The sequence below is a fragment of the Lissotriton vulgaris genome, chromosome 4_1, assembly GCF_964263255.1.
Source record: "Lissotriton vulgaris chromosome 4_1, aLisVul1.2, whole genome shotgun sequence".
Classification (NCBI taxonomy): domain Eukaryota; kingdom Metazoa; phylum Chordata; class Amphibia; order Caudata; family Salamandridae; genus Lissotriton; species Lissotriton vulgaris.
In genome coordinates, this window is record NC_141691.1 from 1,389,245,377 (window position 1) to 1,389,272,566 (window position 27,190).

Genomic DNA, 27,190 nt, shown 5'->3' on the forward strand with positions numbered 1-27,190 from the left:
CGGTGCTGCACACATTGCCTGCTTCAGTTTCACAAAAGCTTGCTGACAAGCGTTCGTCCAAACTACCCGTTGAGGTTGTTTCTTAGAGGTGAGCTCTGTGAGGGGCGCTACAATAGTGCCATACCCCTTCACAAAGCGACGGTAGTAGCCTGTGAGGCCCAGGAAAGCTCGGACCTCAGTCTGTGTCTTGGGGGGTTCCCAGGCCATGATTGCCTCAATCTTCGCCTGCAGGGGCTGCACTGTCCCCCTACCCACCAAGTGTCCAAGGTACACAACCGACCCCTGCCCAATCTGGCATTTGCTGGCTTTGATGGTCAATCCAGCTTGTTTCAGGGCCTGGAGAACTGCTTGCAAATGTTGCAAATGGTCCTCCCAACTGCTACTGAAGACAGCAATGTCATCCAGGTAAGCAGCAGAGAAACTCTCCATTCCAGAGAGGACCTGGTTCACCAGCCGCTGAAATGTGGCAGGGGCATTTTTGAGCCCAAAGGGCATCACGCAAAACTGGAAGTGGCCCTCAGGCGTGGAGAAGGCTGACCTTTCCTTTACTCCATTTGTCAAGGAGATCTGCCAGTACCCCGAAGTGAGGTCAAAGGTACTCAGATATTGGGCAGCTCCTAGCCGGTCAATTAATTCATCCGCCCTAGGGATCGGATGAGCATCAGTCTTTGTCACTGAGTTCAGTCCCCGGTAATCCACACAGAACCTCAGTTCGGGTGTGGTGCCTGGTGGCGCGGCTTTTGGCACGAGCACCACCGGACTGGACCAAGGGCTGTTGGAAGGTTCGATAACTCCCAGCTCTAGCATCTTGGCAACCTCTCCATGGATGCTAGCCTTCACCTTGTCGGACAGCCGGTAGGTCTTCGACTTCACTGGTGGGCTGTCCCCTGTGTCCACGTCATGGGTACACAGGTGAGTCCTTCCCGGGACAAGGGAGAACAACGTAGAGTACTGCTCCAGTATCTGGCGGCAGTCCTCCCGTTGCTCAGGAGTTAGAGTGGCAGAGAGAATCACTCCCTCCACTGACCCATCCTTCTCTTGAGACGAGAATAAGTCTGGGAGAGGTTCGCTTTCCGCTTCCTCTTCCCCATCAGTCACCATCATTAACATGACCTCGGGCCTCTCATGATGGGGTTTGAGACGGTTGGCATGCAGCACCCGTAGGGGCTGTCGAGGGGTCTTAAGGTCCACCAGGTATGTGGCCTTACCCTTCTTCTCCAACACTTCAAATGGGCCTGTCCAGCCATCCTGAAGGGCACTAAGCTCTCCAGGCTCCATCACCCACACTTTCTGGCCAGGCTCCAATTCCACCTGGTGAGCATTGTGGTCATACCACTCTTTCATGACTGCCTGGCTGGCCTCCAAGTTGTCAGAAGCTTGCTTCCACAACTTCGCCATTTGGCTCCTGAAGGCCAGCATGTAGCTCACCACATCCTGGGGGGGTTTCCTGGGAGACTTCTCCCAACCATCCTTCACCAGGCTGAGAGGACCGCGTACAGGGTGCCCATACAGAAGTTCGAAGGGGCTGAAGCCCACTCCCTTCTGTGGCACTTCCCTGTAAGAAAAGAGCAAACAAGGTAGGAGGACGTCCCATTTCCTCCGCAGGCTTTCGGGCAGACTTCTGATCATGCCCTTCAAGGTCTTATTGACCTCTCAACCAGTCCATTCGACTGGGGGTGATAAGGAGCGGTGAACCGGTAGGTCACTCCACACTCCTTCCACATCGCCCGCATGTAAGCTGACATGAAGTTGGTCCCCCTGTCAGACACAACTTCCTTGGGGAATCCCACTCGGGTAAAGATCCCCATTAGGGCTCTAGCCACCACAGGTGCAGTGACTGTCCTCAGAGGAATTGCCTCTGGGTACCGTGTGGCATGATCCACCAGAACCAGGATGAACCTGTGACCAGCTGTTGTTGGTGGATCTAAAGGCCCTACAATGTCGATGCCCACCCTCTCAAAGGGTGTGCTAACGACTGGAAGTGGTTCCAGGGGAGCCTTCAGCTTCACCCCTGTTTTCCCACTGGCCTGGCAGGATACACATGTCCGACAGTAAGTGTTGGACGCCACTTTCATCTGAGGCCAGTAAAAGTGGAGGACAAGCCGAGCAAAGGTCTTGTCCTGGCCTAAGTGTCCTGCCAGGGGTATAGCATGAGCCAATTCCAGCAGAAAGGCTCGGTATTGTTGCGGGACTACCAAGGCCCTTGACGAACCAGGTAAGGGTACCTTGGGTTCACTGTAGAGGAGTCCATCCTCCCAGTAAATATGGTAGTGTCCCGTAACATCACCTGCTGCCTGGGCTTCAGCCTGTCGCCTCAGTCCCTCAAGGGTGGGGCACTCCCTCTGCCCCTTACAGAATTCCTCTCTGATAGGACCTCCCTCCACATGCCACTCAGCAGGGAGGGGTAAATCCTCCAGAGAGTCTACTTCCCCCTCCACGGACTCCTGGTCCACCACCGCAGGTGGCCGATCTATCACATGGGGTGTGGAAGCCGAAGCAGGCTCTTCCTGTCTCCGGGTCTGTCCCTTTTTGGCAGCGGGTTGGGCCATTGTTCCAGGCTCCAACCCAGGCAAACTCCCTCTCCGGGCAGTCGCAGACCGTGTGCTCGCACAGGCCCAGTCAGGTGTACCCAGCATCGCAGAGTGTGTCCGGTATTCCACCTCTCTCCAAGTGTTGTGCTCCATGTCATTCCCCAGCAGACAATCAACTGGCACGGCAGGGCTTACGGCAACTCGAAGTGAACCTGCAACCCCTTCCCACTCAAAGGGAACCTCAGCCACTGGATAGTGGCCCATTCTGCCGTCCGCCATCGCGGCGGGGTGGAGTACATTGGGAACCACCTGCTCTGGAGACACCAGTTGACTTCTCACCATAGTCATACTGGCTCCTCTTATCTCTCAGAGCCTCCCCTCTCTGGCCATTGATGGTGACCCACTGCCCATACTTTGTAGTATTTGGGGGCACCTGGATCTTTGGAACCATCTCCCGCTCTCCCAGGGACGCTAAGGTGACACCCGCCCACTCACCCCCCTTATTTAAGGGCAACTCCTCCCCGAGCGCTACACTAGCTACTCCCGGTGGTTTTCCTCCGATGGGAGGGGGTGGTCTCTTTGGGCATCTGACATCTCCCTTATAATGTCTAACACCACCACACTCAAAACAGTGGAGAACCCTTGGCTGCTGGCTTTGGCCAGGATTAGGGTTTCTGGGCGGGTTTGCCTTAGGGGTGAAACCTGCTCCCTTCCCTTGGAAATTATTTTGGGGACCTTTAGAGAACTCCCTCTTTTTATCTCCCCCTCCTTCTTCTGGGGGGCGCCCTGTCCGGCCTTTTGGGAATCCCCTCCAGTCCCCTTTGAGGACACCCGGGTACTTGCCCAGATGTCCGCCTCCTCTGCAAGCTTCCGGGGATTGGTCAGCTTGCTGTCCACCAGGTGTTGGCGCAGCTCGGGAAAACATTTCTCGAGGAGGTGCTCTTTCAAAAATAGATCATACAGCCCCTCATAGTCCCTCACCTCACTGCCCTTGACCCAGCCCTCCAAGGCTTTCTTGGCGTAATCTAAGAAATCCACCCAATTCTGGGTACTCAGTTTGTGACTTCACCTAAATCTTTGTCTGTATTTTTCAGGGGTAAGTCCAAACTTTTTCACCAGTGCCACTTTCATGGTAGGGTAGTGGGTTTGCTCATCCTGCTCCAGAGCCAACAAGGTATCTCTGCCAGCAGGTGGCATATATTTATACAGCCCACCCCCCCAGTGAGTTTCTGAGATCCCATGAGCCCTTAAAGAGACTTCATATGCGGCTAACCATTTGGCAATGTCATCACCTGTGGTGTAACTGGCAATAACATCCTTGGGTAGATAGGGTCTGGGTTCCCTGGTATTTACTTTATTTTCGCTGCCACCATTTTCTGGATTAGGAGACCTTAATGTTAAGGCTTGAAGGTCTAGCTCCTTTATGGTTCGTTCGTGGGCCAACCTCCTGTCCTCCCTCTCCATTTCCATTCTAGCTAAATCCAATCTCATTCTCCTCTCCTCCCTCCTGTCTTCCAACTCGGCATCAGTTAAACTCCTCACCGAGACGCTGCTGCCCTCCCTTGAAAGTGTCCTGGGACCTGTCAGCAGATTCCCCCTTCCAGCTTGGTACAGCATTGCAGTCTCAAGGACAGTGTCCCTATCACTCTCTTCTGTATCCGGTTCCTCCACTAAATGAGCTTCCACCCATGCCCTTATGCTTGTCAGTAACTCGCTTTTCTTGGCACCTTTTTTGAAGAATACCCCCTGTTGCTGACACCACTCTTTCAGTTGGGTCACAGTGTAGGACTCTAGCTCTTCCAGGTTTAATTCCATTTTTCAGATATGGGATTAAATGAGCACTCAGGAGAGAACCAAGAAGCGTGATCTGAGGATAACCTCCACCCACCACCAGAAACAAATTTGGAAAAACAAAATTCAAATTAGGAGGGCCGCAAGGAGAAAACTCCTGGTGTAGGCCAGTGTATTGCGTTTAATTACTACTGAGTAGCTGCAACCAAGTCAGAATCCCACCGCTAGACACCAATCTGTTGGAACCTGGGATGTCCGGTCACCTAGGGTAGCCTGGCCTAGGGTAAGACACAATACTAGAGGCTCAAGTGTGAAGGTTGCAAACCACCCAGCAGTAATTCCACGCAATAACACACAAAAATGACACTACGCCAAAGTATGGAAAAATAAGAGCTGCTTTATAAAAAATATATCTCTGCTCTTTTGTTTAGAAATACAGTTTAGTATTCTACAGCTTGTTTTGAGAAATAATGATATTACCTTCAAAACTACCAAATCAATTCATTACTCCGCATCAACAGTTCACTTCAATACTCTTTCAATTTCAGTAGAGATCACAAAAGACCTTCTATGTTCTACAGTTTCATATCATTACAGTTCAACAAAGGAGGAAGCAAAACAGATGGACACTGAAGTAATCCTCTATAACTTCCTCCACTTATACCCCTCCGTTCCACACACTTTCTAATAAAGGGGTACAGTCATTGAACAATTGACAGGAGTGGGGAAGATCAATAAACTCAGTTACTTTAGTGAAACCTTAGCAAGGACATAAGAAGTAGGTTTCTCCAGGGAGCCAACCCAAGGATTACACATTGTAGAACGGTTATGTTCACTCCTTTGTCACCCTTATTACCAGGCCTTTTCCTGACCCAGTTCCAGGACCAGGGGCTCTTACAATTCCTGTAGATATATAAACTTTGATGTCAATCTGGGAGGGTTCTGGAATCCACCTCCTGTTCATGGGTTTCTATGCCGCCAGAAGAGGTTCCCTGCCCTCTGGCTTCCCACACCCCCACTCTCCTTACTTCAATGAGGGCCCCTTGTCTCGCCGAGTAGATTTACTGGAGGGAGGGGGCGAAACAATGGACCAAAAGAGGAGCTCCTCGAGGGCGGCTCGCTTCCTTCGCCGATCCACTCAGTCCAGCCACGCTCCCTCAGCACCGCGTTAGGAGAGGGGCTCCTTAAGCGGCGAGGGACGTGGGCGCTTCCCGCCTGATCCGGTGAAGAGAAGCTTCTCTGCCTCCCGTCGGGTCCCAACGAAGGAGTCCTCTGGCCTCTCACTGGGCCTGCGCGTCACCTGGACGCTTCTGTGTCTTTCACAGGCTGCCTGCACACCGAGGCGGCTCGCCTCGGAGACACGCTCCTCACTTGGCCCCGCCTCCCGCAGGCCTGCGCGTCACTTGGGCCGCTTCCACACCTCCGGATGCGAGGCAGCGCAGGCGCGAGGGACTAGTGTTCCCGCTTGGCGCCGCCCTACTCGCTGCTCGCTCTGTCTCTGCTTCTAAGCCTGCCGTTCCTCTTCTCACCCGGCTGCACTGACAACACTGCCCAGAGCGGAACGCTCACTTCCCCAGGGCCACGAATGCTCCGCAGACACTCGCCTCCCTCTTGCAGCTTCGGGGGAATGCAGGACACCACACCTGGCTCTGATCCGCTTCTACCACAATGCTGGTAGGTGAAGCCCTGCCAAAGGGGAAGTAGGGAGAAGTTTCCCAGCAAGAGCGTAGACGACAGGGGACAGTGGGGCCAAGGGCTAGAGGGGGGTTTTCACCACAGTCAAGCCGATCTTCACAGCAGAAGAAGGCGGTTGGGAGGGATTGGTCAGGGGCTAAAGGCGGAACGTCTCCCTGTAGTGGTTGTCTATCACAAGGACAAACTAACTGCTCCCAGTGCGTCCTCCTCCTCTCACCACTGCCTCTCTCCTCCACTCTCTGGTCTACCCAAAATGGCTCCCTGACCTATGCCCTTTTATAGCCAAGCCACACAGGGTCCAGTAGGGCCCAGAAAGTTCTGGAAGGCCTAAGGTTAACCTATGGGGCAGTCTAGGATGTGGCAGTTGGAAACAGTTAGTGGCCACCATTTTGTGAACTTCAGCATTTTCCTGTCAGTAAAGGCCTCTAGGCCTGAGGTAAAAACTATGAGGGGGGGAAAAGAACACCTATCCCCTTGACCAACACCTAGAAAAAGCTAGTGGACACAAAAATTAATAAAGGTATGAGGGGCAAAAAGGGGACAAAATAAATAATAAGTTGGAGGGACTACGCAAAAAGCCAGACAGGTCTAACACGCGTCCCCCCCCCCCAGCTGAAAGTGGGGAGAACTACCCAACCCCTTGGGAGTCCTCATCACTAAGGCGGAAATACCTGGAGAGACCGTCTGCATTGGCGTGGTCCACTCCAGGCCGATGTTCCACCCGGAAGTCCATTCCCTGTAGGGAGATGGACCACCTCAACAGCTTGGGATTTTCCCCCTTCATTTGCATCAGCCAACGAAGGGGTCGGTGGTCAGTCTGAACCAGGAAGTGCGAGCCAAACATGTATGGCCGCAGCTTCTTCAGAGCCCACACCACCGCAAAAGCTTCCCTCTCAATGGCACTCCACTTCTGTTCCCTGGGAAGCAGTCTCCTGGATAAGAAGACCACAGGCTGATCCAGGCCCTCTTCATTTAGTTGCGTTAACACTGCCCCAATGCCATGTTCTTATGCATCTGTCTGGACAATGAACTCCTTGGAGAAGTCTGGGGCCCTCAGGACCGGTGCTGCACACATTGCCTGCTTCAGTTTCACAAAAGCTTGCTGACAAGCGTTCGTCCAAACTACCCGTTGAGGTTGTTTCTTAGAGGTGAGCTCTGTGAGGGGCGCTACAATAGTGCCATACCCCTTCACAAAGCGACGGTAGTAGCCTGTGAGGCCCAGGAAAGCTCGGACCTCAGTCTGTGTCTTGGGGGGTTCCCAGGCCATGATTGCCTCAATCTTCGCCTGCAGGGGCTGCACTGTCCCCCTACCCACCAAGTGTCCAAGGTACACAACCGACCCCTGCCCAATCTGGCATTTGCTGGCTTTGATGGTCAATCCAGCTTGTTTCAGGGCCTGGAGAACTGCTTGCAAATGTTGCAAATGGTCCTCCCAACTGCTACTGAAGACAGCAATGTCATCCAGGTAAGCAGCAGAGAAACTCTCCATTCCAGAGAGGACCTGGTTCACCAGCCGCTGAAATGTGGCAGGGGCATTTTTGAGCCCAAAGGGCATCACGCAAAACTGGAAGTGGCCCTCAGGCGTGGAGAAGGCTGACCTTTCCTTTACTCCATTTGTCAAGGAGATCTGCCAGTACCCCGAAGTGAGGTCAAAGGTACTCAGATATTGGGCAGCTCCTAGCCGGTCAATTAATTCATCCGCCCTAGGGATCGGATGAGCATCAGTCTTTGTCACTGAGTTCAGTCCCCGGTAATCCACACAGAACCTCAGTTCGGGTGTGGTGCCTGGTGGCGCGGCTTTTGGCACGAGCACCACCGGACTGGACCAAGGGCTGTTGGAAGGTTCGATAACTCCCAGCTCTAGCATCTTGGCAACCTCTCCATGGATGCTAGCCTTCACCTTGTCGGACAGCCGGTAGGTCTTCGACTTCACTGGTGGGCTGTCCCCTGTGTCCACGTCATGGGTACACAGGTGAGTCCTTCCCGGGACAAGGGAGAACAACGTAGAGTACTGCTCCAGTATCTGGCGGCAGTCCTCCCGTTGCTCAGGAGTTAGAGTGGCAGAGAGAATCACTCCCTCCACTGACCCATCCTTCTCTTGAGACGAGAATAAGTCTGGGAGAGGTTCGCTTTCCGCTTCCTCTTCCCCATCAGTCACCATCATTAACATGACCTCGGGCCTCTCATGATGGGGTTTGAGACGGTTGGCATGCAGCACCCGTAGGGGCTGTCGAGGGGTCTTAAGGTCCACCAGGTATGTGGCCTTACCCTTCTTCTCCAACACTTCAAATGGGCCTGTCCAGCCATCCTGAAGGGCACTAAGCTCTCCAGGCTCCATCACCCACACTTTCTGGCCAGGCTCCAATTCCACCTGGTGAGCATTGTGGTCATACCACTCTTTCATGACTGCCTGGCTGGCCTCCAAGTTGTCAGAAGCTTGCTTCCACAACTTCGCCATTTGGCTCCTGAAGGCCAGCATGTAGCTCACCACATCCTGGGGGGGTTTCCTGGGAGACTTCTCCCAACCATCCTTCACCAGGCTGAGAGGACCGCGTACAGGGTGCCCATACAGAAGTTCGAAGGGGCTGAAGCCCACTCCCTTCTGTGGCACTTCCCTGTAAGAAAAGAGCAAACAAGGTAGGAGGACGTCCCATTTCCTCCGCAGGCTTTCGGGCAGACTTCTGATCATGCCCTTCAAGGTCTTATTGAACCTCTCAACCAGTCCATTCGACTGGGGGTGATAAGGAGCGGTGAACCGGTAGGTCACTCCACACTCCTTCCACATCGCCCGCATGTAAGCTGACATGAAGTTGGTCCCCCTGTCAGACACAACTTCCTTGGGGAATCCCACTCGGGTAAAGATCCCCATTAGGGCTCTAGCCACCACAGGTGCAGTGACTGTCCTCAGAGGAATTGCCTCTGGGTACCGTGTGGCATGATCCACCAGAACCAGGATGAACCTGTGACCAGCTGTTGTTGGTGGATCTAAAGGCCCTACAATGTCGATGCCCACCCTCTCAAAGGGTGTGCTAACGACTGGAAGTGGTTCCAGGGGAGCCTTCAGCTTCACCCCTGTTTTCCCACTGGCCTGGCAGGATACACATGTCCGACAGTAAGTGTTGGACGCCACTTTCATCTGAGGCCAGTAAAAGTGGAGGACAAGCCGAGCAAAGGTCTTGTCCTGGCCTAAGTGTCCTGCCAGGGGTATAGCATGAGCCAATTCCAGCAGAAAGGCTCGGTATTGTTGCGGGACTACCAAGGCCCTTGACGAACCAGGTAAGGGTACCTTGGGTTCACTGTAGAGGAGTCCATCCTCCCAGTAAATATGGTAGTGTCCCGTAACATCACCTGCTGCCTGGGCTTCAGCCTGTCGCCTCAGTCCCTCAAGGGTGGGGCACTCCCTCTGCCCCTTACAGAATTCCTCTCTGGTAGGACCTCCCTCCACATGCCACTCAGCAGGGAGGGGTAAATCCTCCAGAGAGTCTACTTCCCCCTCCACGGACTCCTGGTCCACCACCGCAGGTGGCCGATCTATCACATGGGGTGTGGAAGCCGAAGCAGGCTCTTCCTGTCTCCGGGTCTGTCCCTTTTTGGCAGCGGGTTGGGCCATTGTTCCAGGCTCCAACCCAGGCAAACTCCCTCTCCGGGCAGTCGCAGACCGTGTGCTCGCACAGGCCCAGTCAGGTGTACCCAGCATCGCAGAGTGTGTCCGGTATTCCACCTCTCTCCAAGTGTTGTGCTCCATGTCATTCCCCAGCAGACAATCAACTGGCACGGCAGGGCTTACGGCAACTCGAAGTGAACCTGCAACCCCTTCCCACTCAAAGGGAACCTCAGCCACTGGATAGTGGCCCATTCTGCCGTCCGCCATCGCGGCGGGGTGGAGTACATTGGGAACCACCTGCTCTGGAGACACCAGTTGACTTCTCACCATAGTCATACTGGCTCCTCTTATCTCTCAGAGCCTCCCCTCTCTGGCCATTGATGGTGACCCACTGCCCATACTTTGTAGTATTTGGGGGCACCTGGATCTTTGGAACCATCTCCCGCTCTCCCAGGGACGCTAAGGTGACACCCGCCCACTCACCCCCCTTATTTAAGGGCAACTCCTCCCCGAGCGCTACACTAGCTACTCCCGGTGGTTTTCCTCCGATGGGAGGGGGTGGTCTCTTTGGGCATCTGACATCTCCCTTATAATGTCCAACACCACCACACTCAAAACAGTGGAGAACCCTTGGCTGCTGGCTTTGGCCAGGATTAGGGTTTCTGGGCGGGTTTGCCTTAGGGGTGAAACCTGCTCCCTTCCCTTGGAAATTATTTTGGGGACCTTTAGAGAACTCCCTCTTTTTATCTCCCCCTCCTTCTTCTGGGGGGCGCCCTGTCCGGCCTTTTGGGAATCCCCTCCAGTCCCCTTTGAGGACACCCGGGTACTTGCCCAGATGTCCGCCTCCTCTGCAAGCTTCCGGGGATTGGTCAGCTTGCTGTCCACCAGGTGTTGGCGCAGCTCGGGAAAACATTTCTCGAGGAGGTGCTCTTTCAAAAATAGATCATACAGCCCCTCATAGTCCCTCACCTCACTGCCCTTGACCCAGCCCTCCAAGGCTTTCTTGGCGTAATCTAAGAAATCCACCCAATTCTGGGTACTCAGTTTGTGACTTCACCTAAATCTTTGTCTGTATTTTTCAGGGGTAAGTCCAAACTTTTTCACCAGTGCCACTTTCATGGTAGGGTAGTGGGTTTGCTCATCCTGCTCCAGAGCCAACAAGGTATCTCTGCCAGCAGGTGGCATATATTTATACAGCCCACCCCCCCAGTGAGTTTCTGAGATCCCATGAGCCCTTAAAGAGACTTCATATGCGGCTAACCATTTGGCAATGTCATCACCTGTGGTGTAACTGGCAATAACATCCTTGGGTAGATAGGGTCTGGGTTCCCTGGTATTTACTTTATTTTCGCTGCCACCATTTTCTGGATTAGGAGACCTTAATGTTAAGGCTTGAAGGTCTAGCTCCTTTATGGTTCGTTCGTGGGCCAACCTCCTGTCCTCCCTCTCCATTTCCATTCTAGCTAAATCCAATCTCATTCTCCTCTCCTCCCTCCTGTCTTCCAACTCGGCATCAGTTAAACTCCTCACCGAGACGCTGCTGCCCTCCCTTGAAAGTGTCCTGGGACCTGTCAGCAGATTCCCCCTTCCAGCTTGGTACAGCATTGCAGTCTCAAGGACAGTGTCCCTATCACTCTCTTCTGTATCCGGTTCCTCCACTAAATGAGCTTCCACCCATGCCCTTATGCTTGTCAGTAACTCGCTTTTCTTGGCACCTTTTTTGAAGAATACCCCCTGTTGCTGACACCACTCTTTCAGTTGGGTCACAGTGTAGGACTCTAGCTCTTCCAGGTTTAATTCCATTTTTCAGATATGGGATTAAATGAGCACTCAGGAGAGAACCAAGAAGCGTGATCTGAGGATAACCTCCACCCACCACCAGAAACAAATTTGGAAAAACAAAATTCAAATTAGGAGGGCCGCAAGGAGAAAACTCCTGGTGTAGGCCAGTGTATTGCGTTTAATTACTACTGAGTAGCTGCAACCAAGTCAGAATCCCACCGCTAGACACCAATCTGTTGGAACCTGGGATGTCAGGTCACCTAGGGTAGCCTGGCCTAGGGTAAGACACAATACTAGAGGCTCAAGTGTGAAGGTTGCAAACCACCCAGCAGTAATTCCACGCAATAACACACAAAAATGACACTACGCCAAAGTATGGAAAAATAAGAGCTGCTTTATAAAAAATATATCTCTGCTCTTTTGTTTAGAAATACAGTTTAGTATTCTACAGCTTGTTTTGAGAAATAATGATATTACCTTCAAAACTACCAAATCAATTCATTACTCCGCATCAACAGTTCACTTCAATACTCTTTCAATTTCAGTAGAGATCACAAAAGACCTTCTATGTTCTACAGTTTCATATCATTACAGTTCAACAAAGGAGGAAGCAAAACAGATGGACACTGAAGTAATCCTCTATAACTTCCTCCACTTATACCCCTCCGTTCCACACACTTTCTAATAAAGGGGTACAGTCATTGAGCAATTGACAGGAGTGGGGAAGATCAATAAACTCAGTTACTTTAGTGAAACCTTAGCAAGGACATAAGAAGTAGGTTTCTCCAGGGAGCCAACCCAAGGATTACACATTGTAGAACGGTTATGTTCACTCCTTTGTCACCCTTATTACCAGGCCTTTTCCTGACCCAGTTCCAGGACCAGGGGCTCTTACAATTCCTGTAGATATATAAACTTTGATGTCAATCTGGGAGGGTTCTGGAATCCACCTCCTGTTCATGGGTTTCTATGCCGCCAGAAGAGGTTCCCTGCCCTCTGGCTTCCCACACCCCCACTCTCCTTACTTCAATGAGGGCCCCTTGTCTCGCCGAGTAGATTTACTGGAGGGAGGGGGCGAAACAATGGACCAAAAGTGGAGCTCCTCGAGGGCGGCTCGCTTCCTTCGCCGATCCACTCAGTCCAGCCACGCTCCCTCAGCACCGCGTTAGGAGAGGGGCTCCTTAAGCGGCGAGGGACGTGGGCGCTTCCCGCCTGATCCGGTGAAGAGAAGCTTCTCTGCCTCCCGTCGGGTCCCAACGAAGGAGTCCTCTGGCCTCTCACTGGGCCTGCGCGTCACCTGGACGCTTCTGTGTCTTTCACAGGCTGCCTGCACACCGAGGCGGCTCGCCTCGGAGACACGCTCCTCACTTGGCCCCGCCTCCCGCAGGCCTGCGCGTCACTTGGGCCGCTTCCACACCTCCGGATGCGAGGCAGCGCAGGCGCGAGGGACTAGTGTTACCGCTTGGCGCCGCCCTACTCGCTGCTCGCTCTGTCTCTGCTTCTAAGCCTGCCGTTCCTCTTCTCACCCGGCTGCACTGACAACACTGCCCAGAGCGGAACGCTCACTTCCCCAGGACCACGAATGCTCCGCAGACACTCGCCTCCCTCTTGCAGCTTCGGGGGAATGCAGGACACCACACCTGGCTCTGATCCGCTTCTACCACAATGCTGGTAGGTGAAGCCCTGCCAAAGGGGAAGTAGGGAGAAGTTTCCCAGCAAGAGCGTAGACGACAGGGGACAGTGGGGCCAAGGGCTAGAGGGAGGTTTTCACCACAGTCAAGCCGATCTTCACAGCAGAAGAAGGCGGTTGGGAGGGATTGGTCAGGGGCTAAAGGGGGAATGTCTCCCTGTAGTGGTTGTCTATCACAAGGACAAACTAACTGCTCCCAGTGCGTCCTCCTCCTCTCACCACTGCCTCTCTCCTCCACTCTCTGGTCTACCCAAAATGGCTCCCTGACCTATGCCCTTTTATAGCCAAGCCACACAGGGTCCAGTAGGGCCCAGAAAGTTCTGGAAGGCCTAAGGTTAACCTATGGGGCAGTCTAGGATGTGGCAGTTGGAAACAGTTCGTGGCCACCATTTTGTGAACTTCAGCATTTTCCTGTCAGTAAAGGCCTCTAGGCCTGAGGTAAAAACTATGAGGGGGGAAAAGAACACCTATCCCCTTGACCAACACCTAGAAAAAGCTAGTGGACACAAAAATTAATAAAGGTATGAGGGGCAAAAATGGGACAAAATAAATAATAAGTTGGAGGGACTACGCAAAAAGCCAGACAGGTCTAACACACACTGATTCAAGTAATGGATTTATCAATACATTCACCCAGAGGGCACCCTAGAAGTGCCCCCTAAAAACCTTCCGACTACTACAGTGCTAACTTACTGGTTCTGACCAGCCTGCCACCACAGACAAGGCGAGGGCCCACGTTTTCAGGAAGTCAGGAACAAAGCCTCTCCTCCCCCCTCCTGACCAGGGCTCATTTGGAGCCTGGATAGGTGAGAAAATCAGTAGTCGGAGCGCCATATTCACCTTCTGGCTAGTTCCACGCATAAAGTGGGCTACCTGATGTGGACATGAAAATTAAGTCTGCCATCTTTGGGATGGCGGAATTAGGAACTCTGGTACATGGTTATGCCCACTTCCCATAAGGAAATGGTCATATATAAGGCGGAGTGAACGCATGGATAAGAAACCCATTGGCTACAACCCTACACTCTCCTAAATCTAGCGTTTAGGGGAGCCCCTGGCACCAGGAAATCAGACTGCTTGACCACCCTACCCCCTAAGAGAGCACCCAGGGATTGCTAGAGTAAGCCTCTGTCCACTTATAATGACTACTTGGACTCTTTACACAGTATACCTCTTGTTGGTACACTATATAAAGAGCCGGCTTTCTACAACAGGTAACTTGTGTCAATTAGTTCTATATTGCCTTCTCTGGATCCGCATTACATTTGCAAACCATTCTGCCTTCAGTCTTCTGGTTAATGGTTTCATCCAAACTCCTTGATGGTAAGATTATAACATGGTTGAGATCGGTAGAAGACCTCTTTATTTCAAACACGAGTGAGACGGAATCTTACTGTGAGCAAGGTAAAAGCAGGAAATTACTGTAGTGTCATTTATCTCTAATGAGAGGAGATGTGTACTACCCTTTCTAGAAAAGACTTGAACTAATAGTGTTATTCTGTGTGATGACTGTATTGCACATATTAAAATGACTGCAGAGAGGTTCAAGCATGGTTCAAAATAATTCTCGGCATTTCAAAACGTTCATGAAGGAAAATCTGAACTTTTGAATAGATGCCTCAAAGCAAAAAGGAAGTAGGAGACCGAGAAAGGATGTTGAAGCCACTGGATTCAGAGTACATCACTGAATTTTAAACTTGGATTCCAAGAGGACACAAACTAGATAAACACTAATTGTAAATTCTATGAAGTTTTCCCACTCATGAAAAGAGGACACTGGTAGTTAATGGTCCCACTAGAGGGAGCAGTATGTACGAATATAAATATGTTGTAGAATGCACCATTGTTTCCTACATTTTCTTGGGGGAGAGCCTCCCAAAGCCCCCTTTGTAATGGTCAGGATCTCTCACTGCACTTGGTGTGCACTGTATGGGGACTGGTCTGAAAACATTTGCCAGGGCAGCTTTGGGGTTTCAGTCTGGCCCTGGCAGAAGCAGGAGCCTCGTACTGCGAAATAAAACCAACCGTTTAAAAGTTAGTCACGGAGATACAGCACCAACCTTCCCGTTAACATTTTTCGTTTTTTGCAAATTCTTTCAATATAGAATACTAAAATCCTTAGTAATTAAAGTATTTGTTTCGTGTGCACACGTGTTTATTTTTTTCGAATTACTGTTTTAATGCTTGAAATTTAAATCATACAAATTGCTTGGAATCCCCGGATTCTAGTGGTGACTCAATGGGGTCCTTGGGAGTCAAAAGTTTGGGAACCACATACACTGTATGTCACTATATACAGAATACCACCAGAGTGAAACCAACTTAAAGACCACATCAAGTGTTGTAATGAATTGTATTTGTTCACTAATCACACCCTGAAGTATTAATGAAAAGTCTTCGGTTACATCAGATGTACTGAAAATATAAAGGAGCAAGTTTATGAAAAAGCAGCTCTTGAGTATTTATGTATGAATAAATTATACTGTTGCAGCTGTCTATTAGATAGCAGTTCAAAGAAGGGTTTAGAAACATTGAGAGCATATCTTGTTTAAGTGTCATCTATTATATAGAAGCATACCACAAGTGGATTACATTTTGTTATATTTGTTTTCAGTTTTAGGAGTTACTGTTCTGGAATTTTGGTGTTACCTGTAGTAGGTGATGAGATATGCAGTGCTCACAAATGTATTTTAACTTGGGACTTATACTGATGATACATAGCAATGTGAGGGCTGCATTGACACGCTGACCTGTAGTTTTTTTTAAAGATGAAACTGAGAAAGCGGGCAGTTAATAATATTAATGTTGATCGATCAGTTTCACACAAACGGAAGTACCTCTTAATGCCTGAATAGTAAGCCTTCTTGATACTCTCTTAATCATTGATTGAACTGTTTTCACAGATTGTGCCAACCTGATGAAAAAATGTGTACAGTGCCGTGCTGTGGTTGAACGGAGAGTGCCTTTTAGTATATGCTGTAGCGGAAAGGCTGCAGAAGAAGTTGCAGAAGACATAGGTGGGTAAATCACGCAGCAATGCTTATTTGTATTTTTTTTAGTATATAATAAAAGTTCTCCAGCTCTGGATCATCTGTAGATTCATCCGTCTCGATAAATAGTTGTACGGTCATGATCCAACACTTAAGCATTATCTGATCATATTTGGGGTATGCTTACAGTTAGGTAATCTACTGACATCACAGTGGCTGTAACTGAAAAATACACTACCCCAGCCTAGACTTCTTCTACTCCCATTTACATTCCTACACATATGGAGATGATTTCTGAATGCTGGCTTTGTTATTAATTTGGTATGAATTGACTGTTCCATGGAGTGTTTGACACGCTGTTCACTTCTCTTACTGGACACTAATACGCCATTTTCTTTTATTCTCTGAATATTCAATTTTTTATTTTTTTACCATTTCCCAAGGTTTAAGTTTGTCTCAAATTTCTGTGATTTATTCATTTATTTTCTTTAAATAGTCTCCCAGAGGACCTTGTAGACATTGCTTCTGTTGAAGCAAATGATGCATAGCAGCACTGATAATTCTCTCTCAATTATGAGTTTTCATTTGTAGGGCATTTAAGGGTTTCATTGCTTGAGGCTCTGGAGGAACCACCTAAAACAAATTTGATGAAGGTGCTGGTTGCAGGTTTAAGTAATTTTTTTCAATTTGTTTTACCTCTTCCAAGAAGCAATACCATTGGCTTTAGAGGTTTTTTTTCTTTTTTTTGAGGCATGTTTTTATTGTAATTGATACAAAAGCTTGACATAGTAAGGCAATACAGGTATTACTAGGAATCTAGAGCCACAACTGGTCTCTCGTGCCCAGCAAGGTGGCATCAGCAATAATTGTCCAATCATATTGTATATTCGTATACACCGAAACTTTAAATAATTAGACTTAAACAGCTGCAGCTAGTGGAAAACGCAGCACCACATCAAGGTGGAGTATCACATCCCTACTCCCCCTAGAGGTGGAATACAGGGAGGTACAGAACACAAAAGAGCAGCATCCTAAAGAAAAATTGAGGGAGGGCAGGAGGCAAGGTCATAACAAGCTATATCCGTCTCGCCAAAGACCCTCAACAACTTTAGAGTTGTTATCCCCATCTTCCAGTGTTAGTTTGTCATCTACTGGGGCTTCAAGACTTGTGTTTGTACAGCTTTGTAAACTGTTGCCTACAAGGACGTGATCATACTATACAGTTAGATTCCAGTGTTCTCGTCTACTTCTAAGAATCATTCATTGATGAGTCTCATCTGTGTACAAAGCTCATTTGGTTTGTAAATGTCATTTAGCACTCAAAGCATCTTTGGATCAGAATCCCAATTCTCTGCAATTTCAGACAATGATACAAGAACCTTTCTACCACCACTTTAGTAGTCTCTTATGTCCACTATACATTTCCACCTTTGGGAATGTGCAAGGTTTGTGTTTACTTGTACAAGAATTGCTAGTGAGACATATTTAGTTATACATCAGGAGGAGCCTTGGAAATATTTGAAAGGTATACGCACCTTTTAATGTCAACATGTTCTTTTCCTTGAGCCTTCCTATATAAATGCAATCATTCTTGAAAATAGGGCCCCCTATCCTTTTCAGGACTAGCACGTGTCTTTGAGCTTCAGAGGATTTTTTAGGTAATTTAGAGATAAATATTCATGAGTTCGTTGTAAGCCTGAAAAAACGGACGTTGAATTGTTAGTATTTCTTACCACCAGAAAGTGTGTACTGTGTCTGTTTGGTTGTGTGTCTGCTTGGAGATAATTGCAGAGGGAGTGACACCTGTTCGTGAATCCCCCCTTGGCACCTTGAAGATGATGATAATGGCACTTTATTATTTTTTGAAGTACCAGACAGAATTTTAACTACATTTTTCCCCCACACATCAGAATAAAAATACAATGCCCATGAAATATCGTGTATCTATACACATATTTCAGGGGAAATTAATGGGTAGTAATATATTTGTTTAATCGGAAGGTTGTCTTGGCACCACAGAGCATTTTTTCATTGATGATCCTTGTTGTGTCATAGATTTTGATCATTACTAATATAACTAGTTGAGAACTTTCTTTTAGATGCTGAAGACCTTGCACAAGACAAATTGGATTGGAATAGTTTTGTGTACTCCATCATTGTCCTTAAAGATATGGCTTCAGAATCGAAACCCAACATAATAGCTTCTGGCTTAAATGTGTTAATGACTTGTAATTACTTTGGCTGCTAGATTGTTCATAGGCACCCTTTATAGACATACATGCATTTTTGCTAATTCTTGCTGACCTTACTTAAAGGGACACTCCGACCGTATGATCCTACATCCACTCACGTTCCTCAAAAGATGTTCTGGGTTGTGTGTACATTTTTTCACATGTTTTAAACTAGTTTATAAATATATCCTAATGGAATCATACATTTTTATTTCAAATCGCCACATCTTTGAGACAAATCTTACAACATTTGTAAGTCTCAAGCCTTTCCAACACTTTGAAGGTATAAATTACGTTTAAACTTTTAGCCTGTGATTAAAAAGAAAGATTAAACTGATTAAAAAAATAAACACATTGAGCTAAATTACATTAACTACCATCAGGTCTTTCTTTTATAGAAAACACAGTAGGTCCAGGTGCGCTCTACTATGCCAGATGTCAGTATTTGCCCGCTGGCACTGGGAGTAAATGCACATTTATAATAATGTCTTTCTTTTCTGGTTACAGCAGCTGCAAGCATTCCAGGTTTACAGAAAGACAAGGACAATACAAATGTCAATGCTGATGTCCAGAAACTCCAGCAGCAGCTGCAGGACATCAAGGAGCAGGTAAAAAAGGTTTGCTACCAATAGACACAATTTAATACTGTAAAAAGATTTGCATGGAATGCATTGTTGCAATTATGATTTTTTCGTGGGACGAGAGAGCTGTTGTAGTGGGATCACCAAGGAGGTACCTAAGGGGTGGGAAGGATTTTGGTGACCTGATAAAATCGCAATCTGCTAGAGTGTATGAGTTGCAGGACTGAACCCTCAGCGAGAGTGTGGGAGAGAACAGTCACTCTGTATTATTGGACGGGGCGCAACGACCATTGGGCTGAGAGGGCCCCCCTGATCGCACCTTCAACCCCACAGTCAGCTGCCATTTGCTGTTCTGGGACGGGACTCCTGGCCTTGAGTTCAGCCTCGCTTTACATATTCTGAGGACTCTCTGAAGACCATTTACATGTTGATGAGGCTGTATTTAATATGTCCTTGCTTTTGGTGCCACCTGAGCCCTGTACGCTCGGCCTGATGTTTGCCTTCTCAAGGTAACCATTAGTACAGGATAGGTCATTATATATGAATGACAAATGAGCAGCAGGGGTGCCCTGCACACACAGACGTCCTCAAAGCCAGAGATACAAACTTGTCACAATGTAACTACCAGTGCAAGGCAATAAGACAACGATTCTGATTGATTTTGCCTTTCAAAGTAAAAAAAAAAAATGAAAGTAGAGCCAAAATATCAGTAGTCCATTGTTTAACTTTAACAGTGCTTTGAGGCTGTTCATAATGAGGCATAAAATTCTGCAATATGGCATTTAGTTCTGTCTGTCATTTTAGTTCAGCCAGATGATATCAGTGGGGCAAATTTACTGTGCTCTCAGGTAACGCATCAACGCAACCAAAGAGAGGGAGAGAGTAGGTTAACGATGTATCGACAAAGACATGACGCTGGTGCTCTCTTCCCCAGCCCTGGTGCACAATTTGGCTGCGTTGCACCACGCACACACACATTTGCGCCACGCAGCAAAGAAATATGTGTTGTGATCTAGTGAAAATCACCATACTTAGATTAACTTAAATTATTTCCCATATTGGTTATGTGCTGTGCAGGGCAGCAGGCATGCAAAAGCTTATAAAATTGAAGAAGTTAAAACATCTCTCCTACTTTGCACATGCCTCCAGGAGGCATGCTTTTTGGCACAAAGCCCTGTCTACCAATTTTACTAGATAGGGCTTTGCATCAAAAATCCGGCTTCGGCTTAACATCCTGTGATTCCTTGCAAATCATTTGCTCTCCCCGTGACCTAAAAACAAAAAAGTATGCTTTAAAACTTCTGCTGCGCTTTAATGCCCTAGGGCAAAGCTTGCGCTATATAAAACGGTGTATATATAGGGGCGGATCGGGCAGTAACCAATGCGGCGAAGACAGGTCACTTCAAAAACCTACAGTGATCCACGAACTTGCTCACTTGCTCTGATGGTTACCTGGCGCTGACGAAGGCTTATGTGAAGCCGAAATGCATTCGCCCAACCTGTGTATCCTGTGAATAAAGTGGCCTCCGACTGTTCCCCTGCTGGGTCCTCATTCTTATCCTTGGAGAAGAAGGCAGTTTGCAGATTTTTAGCGTGGTTACCAGTGACTCGCTTTCAAGGACCTCCGCAACGCAAAGAGGATTCAGCCCCGCGGGTTATTTTGCTTCGGTGAAACTTTTGGGACGATCCAGGTTTCTGGATAGGCTGAATTCCACCCCCCAACAAGGAAGAAGCGAGCGGTGAAGGCGCCATCCGGCTCCTCTTTGGGTGAGGTGATTTCCACGAATGCCCCCGCTAATCTGACTCTTTGGCTCCGGTGGTTGTTGCGGTTTGGGGGCCTGAGGGGGCACAGGTACAGCGCGGTATTTTACCATCTTTGTGGGGCCCTGCTTGCAGCAAATTCATCACCAACGCATTGGACCTACCTGGAATCAATACTGCATTCTGGGTATTGTAGTCCGCTTGCATTGCAATTATGCGCAGCAGGTGGACCCAAGCATCCGTCAAAGGGGCGGATCTGGCAGTAACCAATGCGGCGAAGACAGGTCACTTCAAAAACTTACAGTGAACCACGAACTTGCTCACTTGCTCTGATGGTCACCTGGCGCTGACGAAGGCTTATGCGAAGCCGAAATGCATTCGCCCAACCTGTGTATCCTGTGAATAAAGTGGCCTCCGACTATTCCCCTGCTGGGTCCTCATTCGTATCCTTGGAGAAGGATATATATATATATATATATATATATATATATATATATATATATATATATATATATATATATATATATATATATATATATATATATATATATAGATATAGATATAGATAGATATATAGATATATAGATATATAGATATAGATAGATAGATAGATAGATAGATAGATAGATAGATAGATAGATAGATAGATAGATAGATAGATAGATAGATATATATAGATATATATAGATATATATAGATATATATATTCAGCACACTCCTGCCAGAAATGAAGACACGGACCACGAAGGCTGCAGTAAGGGAGATTTTAATTCAAACCTCTCAGGTGACGCGTTTCGAGCAACTTGTGCTCTTGTTCACACACCGTGCACCTGGTCAGCAAACATATTTATACACATTTTTTTGGTTTACGTGATGCTCCACCTACTAAGTGAGTCACATGGTGTATAAACATAAAAAACAAACTATAGTTGTTTTAAATAAGTGCACACCAACATAGAATAAAACAGTGAAAAAGGCACTGAAACAAAATAGCTGCATGAATGCAAGAACACAAACTATGACATCCTATACTCAAATTGTGTAAAGTCATGATCAAATTAATTATGTTGGGGCAATACTCCAACTTAAATACAAAAGAAAGTATTTACATATAGAAAAATATATATATATATATGTATACTCACTTCCTATGTACAATAATATACAAATAATCTATCTATTTACATTACTATATACAACATTCAAAAATCATGACTCAATAGTCCAGTACCACCATACTTAGTACCTCAACTAGTCACAAAGTTCATATGAATGCTTTATACTCATGACTAGGGTTTAAGAATGTACGTTGTCAATGCCTCAACTCATATACCAAGACCCTAAGTGATTCCTACAAATAAGTGATAATGTGATTTAGTGAAAGCAAAAAAACCTATGTTGATACCAATAACTAACTTATCAACAATATATACATGAAGTTTGTACGAGAGACATATGATTACAGAGACAAATCTATTCATATCCAGATCATATAAGATAAAATATCTTAACATGTTTCCGACATGGTGCAGCTTCAGCGCAGTTAGAATTTTCTTTAAATGAACAAGTTCTTAAGTTCAGCAAGACCTTGAAAAGAATAAACATGAAAGACCACATAAATATACACTCTAAATCTTGTTAGAGAAATTTTGTCAGATAACCACACAGATAGTAACGATCAAGTGCAAAATCACAACAAATGATGCAAATCTTCCGTTGTGTTTAACCCATTTGGATACTTGCTGTCCAGCTCCATTATGTACTCAGTTTCTTTTTTCCTTAGTAATCTTTCTCTGTCTCCTCCTCGGATGAGGGGAGCTACCACATCAATGACAAAGTACGTTAACTTAGACAAGTCATTGTTGTGGGTGGATCTGAAATGGCGTGCTACCGGGTAGGTATTATCATCATTCACTATCGCACGTAGGTGCTGCAAAATCCTGACATGCACCTGTAGTTTGGTACTGCCCACATAACGAAGGCCACAGGTGCATGTCAGGACATATATTGCATACTCACTGTGACAGTTATAGTGACCCCGGATAGTTTTCCTGATGGAACTAAAAGGTGTGTGGTAATGTGTGGTGTTAACACCGAATTTGCACGCCCTACACGAGGAACATTTGAAGAAACCCTTCTGTTTGAGCCAGGCACTGCCACTACCCAGCTCAGGACTACTTTTGACTAGACAGTTGTGCATGCTGGGAGCCCTTTTATAGGTTATTGTAGGAGTGCTGGGAAGTATGTCACTCAAGAAACCATCCGTCTTAAGGATAGACCAGTGTTTCCTAACAATAGACCTGATTTGTCTCTCTTGTTTGCTGTAGGTCAGAATCAGGCGTGGGGCATTATTATCAGATTCTAGCTCTGATGTTTCTGATCTCAGTAGCGCTTCCCTAGGTTTATCTCGGCTACGTCTCAGGGCATTATTTAAAATATTGTCCTTATAGCCTCTCGCTCTAAGCCTGCTGATGGTGTTTTGAGCCTCTTGCTCAAATTTCTATTTCTATTTCTATTTCAACTTATATAGCGCATTATCACCCCAAAGTCTCTAAGCGCTTGTACAGGAGAAAGAGAAACCGCCTCTACAGAAACAGCTGGTGACTTCACAGCCCTCCCCATGCTTCCCGGAAAAGAGTGGTTTTTAGCATTCGACGGAAAGACAATAGGTTGGGCTCCTTGCGAAGATTCGTTGGTAACTTATTCCACGCTGCAGGAAGTAAAGTGGAAAAAGCACGCCCTCCCACAGTGGATAGGCGAAAGCGAGGGTTGTTCAAGAGGGTGGCATCAGAGGACCGCAGCGCTCTACTCGGGACATAACTAGATAATCTAGTTTTAATGTAACTGGGCGCATTCCCGTAGAGTGCCTTATGTGTAATACACAGTCCCTTAAACAGTGCCCTCTGTTTAATGGGAAGCCAATGCAACTGACGCAGGAGAGGTGAAACATGCGTTTTCCTAGGCTTCTTAAAGACCAGTCTCGCTGCATCGTTCATGACTGTCTGAAGCCTCTTAAGTTGTTGCTTGGGCAACCCTATGTACAGCGCATTGCCGTAGTCCAATCTTCCCAAGATTATAGCTGACACCGCAGTTCTTAAAGTGGAAAATGACAATAGTTGGGCAATCTTGCGGAGCTGTTTCAATAGGCCAACACACGTGCCTACCACACCCGACACCTGTTTTTTCATGGACAGAGTGCTATCAATGTGGATACCCAGGCTTTTCACCACGGTTGCTGGCTCCGGTGTCCTGCCCAACTCCGTAGGCCAGAACCCGTCATTCCAGGGGCTGCCAGAGATGGCTATTGGCAGCACCTCTGTTTTTGCCGGGTTAATCTTTAGGGAGTTGGCAGACATCCAATTCACTGTGAACCTTAGAATATTCTGCAGCCTAGCTTGTGCACCTGGGGAATCCTCTATTTGAATAACAATCTGTGTGTCATCGGCATAATTAAAAATTTGACACTCCATCTGATTGAGAGCTGAGATCAGTGGCTGCAGGTAGATGTTAAAGAGGAGCGGTGAGAGGGCCGAACCTTGTGGTACTCCACATTTGATGGCCGCTGATGTAGATACTAGGTCGGACAATTGCACCTTCTGCGATCTATCTTGCAGAAAGGAGGTAAGCCAACCTAGTACCGGGCCCCCGATGCCCAAGTCTCTCACACGCAACAGCAATTGACTATGACACACCGTGTCAAACGCCGCGGAGAGATCAAGTAGCACCAGGGCCCCCGGGATCTTCTTATCAGCTCTGCACCTCAGTTCGTCCAGAATGGATACCATCACCAGCTCCGTGCTGTGGTGTGCCCTGAAGCCTGCCTGATTATGCTCTAATAAATCATTGACCTCCAGGTGTCTAGAAAGGTGTGTCAGCACATGCTGTTCCAAAACCTTTGCTAAGAAAGGTAATTGAGAAATTGGCCTGAAATTCGTTAAGACCTTTGGGTCAGCCCCTGGCTTCTTGAGCAGTGGGATCAGCCGGGCTTCCTTAAGCATAACCGGTACTTGTCCTGTTTCCAAGGATTTATTTAAAAGGTAGAGAACGTCTTCTTCTAACCCTGGCATAGCTAGCTTAAAAACCCTCGGGGGGCAGGGATCCACCTGAGAGCCGGATTTTACCCTCCCTACAAGACTAGCTAGCCTCTCCTTTGTAATCAAGGGAAAAGTTTCTAAAGGATTATCAACTTTTGGAGGACGTGGAGTGACTTGTAATGAACAATTTAGTACCGGGGCTTGAGAGATCTCTAACAGGAGATCTTCGATTTTACTAATGAAAAAATCCTGGAATCTTTGACAATCCTCCAAGGAGGCGTCAGGCTTCTGTTCCTTATTTTTCCTTAGTTCCAAGAGCACCTTAAAGACTTCTTTCTGTGGGTTATCCGATTCCTCAATTCTAGTCTCAAAGTATTCGGATTTTCGGGCCAGGATAGCCTTTTTATAAGTGGCCAGCTCCTGCTGATATAGGCTCTGTGCCGACAAGTTATAATCCCTCCTCCATGCTCTCTCTGCCTTCCTAAGTGCTCGTTTCTTAAGTCTCAACGAATCATTAAACCAGGGCGCTCCCCCTCCTTTGTCCCCCACTTTTACCTTTCTAGCTGGCGCCACTAGATCGATGGTATCAGTTAGTTTGTCCACCACCTTCTTACAAGTGACCTCTATATTATCATCCCCAAACGTTGGTGCCGTGTAATTACGCAAGCTTCCAACTAATGCTTCCTCATTTATGGAGTTCCATCGTCTCACGGTTTTCCACATTGGTCTGGATTTCCCTCCATCTTTTGATGCCACCCTCTGTCCTCTAAGCAGAAAATGGTCGGACCATATGCATGGAGTACATACCACCTGCTTAGCCCCAGGGTCAGTCGACCACACCAAATCCAGCGTGTGGCCCTTATCGTGAGTAGGACCTACTACAAGTTGTATCAGTCCCAGCGCGACCAATGCTTCTTCTAAAAGGCCAGCCTGCCCCTCTTTGGGAGAGATCTCCCAATGGAAGTTAAAATCTCCCATGATATCTCAGGAGTGCTGCTGATCCTTTTAACACGCAGCAACTCACCGTATGGAATGTTCACAATCACATGTTGTGGGTGTTTGCTACTGGCGTGAAGTATGCTGTTACCTGCCGTAGGTTTACGAAATAAAGATGTAGTAACAGTATTGTTATCAACGGTTACATGGACGTCTAAAAAGTCCGCCTGCACTTTACTGATGTTGGCCGTAAAGAAAAGATTTTCATTATTCTTATTTAGTGCATCAACAAAGGAACGAGCACTTTCCTCATCCCCCTCCCATATGCAGAACACGTCATCAATAAACCGTTTCCAGTATTAAACATGTTGAAATCCCGGTGTGTTAATGAGACCGTGCTCCTCCCACCAGCCTACGTGTAAACACGCATAGCTGGGGGAGAAGCACGATCCCATCGCCACACCCCGGACTTGTCTCCATACATTTTTAGCAAACATGAAATAGTTATTATGAAGGCACCAATGCACTAATTCACATAACATTTTGTTGTGCGCATAGTATTCACAGGATCGTAAACCAAGATAATGTCTAATAGCATCCAAACCCTTAGAGTGATCTATTGATGTATATAATGACTCAATATCAAGAGTTAATAAACACCAATTTTCTTGCCACTGGATGGAGTTCAATTTGTTTAAAAAGTCCCCTGTATCTTTAAGATAGCTAGGTAAGTCTTTTACAATGTCCTGCAGAAAATAATCAATATAGCGAGAAATGTTTTCTCCAACACTATTGATTGCCGCTATAATTGGTCGGCCAGGTGTAGGAATTTTCTGTTTATGTATTTTTGGGATCAAATACAAAATAGGTATCACCGGATGTTCGATGTGTAGATAGTCAAATTCAGTTTGTGAGATCGAATTGTTTCTTTTGTAAGAGATAAGCATTTTTTTCAAATCGTCTTTTGCTCTCTTGTATGCCATCCCATTCGATCTTTCATAACAATTAGGGTCATTTAATTGTCTCATGGCTTCGGCCGTATAATCCTCCTTCCTCCACAAAACAATATTCCCGCCCTTGTCTGATTTATTTATTACCACTTCCTGATTTTGACTAAATTTTTTCATTAACATATTGTATTGATTCACCATGGCATTGTCTTTATGTGTTTGTGCCTGCACCACACGGTTTAACTTTTTTAGATCTTCCGTAACACATTCGTGATATATGTCTACAGCGTCTTTTGGCATAACATGCATAAACGTGCTTACCGGTTTGAATGGACTCTCTCCAGCTCCTTTTTGGCAAATATCCACATTAAAAAGTTCACTTTGAGTGTTCGGAATGACTCCATTGCTCGGTGCTGAATCAACAGCCTCCCCCAGATCACATAGGGTAAGTAGCAGCCTAGCATCTCGTGCTGCCGGGGCTGTAACGCTGGTCGCAGTCTTGGTATTCCGTTTGGCATTACTTTCCTTTTCTTTAGATAAGGTTTTCGAAGATAAAAACTTTTTTAGTTTTAATTTGCGAATAAACTTGAAAACATCCGCTCTGGTGTTGGCAT

At 47.3% G+C, this 27,190-nt stretch overlaps 1 protein-coding gene across 2 annotated transcripts in view; it reads left to right on the forward strand.

Annotated features, from left to right (window-relative positions):
- The window catches only part of MIB1 (MIB E3 ubiquitin protein ligase 1), a 346,522-nt gene that overhangs the window by 281,322 nt on the left and 38,010 nt on the right, over positions 1 to 27,190 (forward strand). Inside the window, exons 19-20 of one of the 2 annotated variants that reach the window (XM_086965634.1) lie at positions 15,997 to 16,110; positions 18,822 to 18,922. In XM_086965634.1, coding sequence (XP_086821760.1) covers positions 15,997 to 16,110; positions 18,822 to 18,922 — 215 coding nt within the window. Of the gene's footprint in view, positions 1 to 15,996; positions 16,111 to 18,821; positions 18,932 to 27,190 lie in introns of both variants that reach the window. The other variant, XM_086965633.1, reaches the window with a different exon arrangement.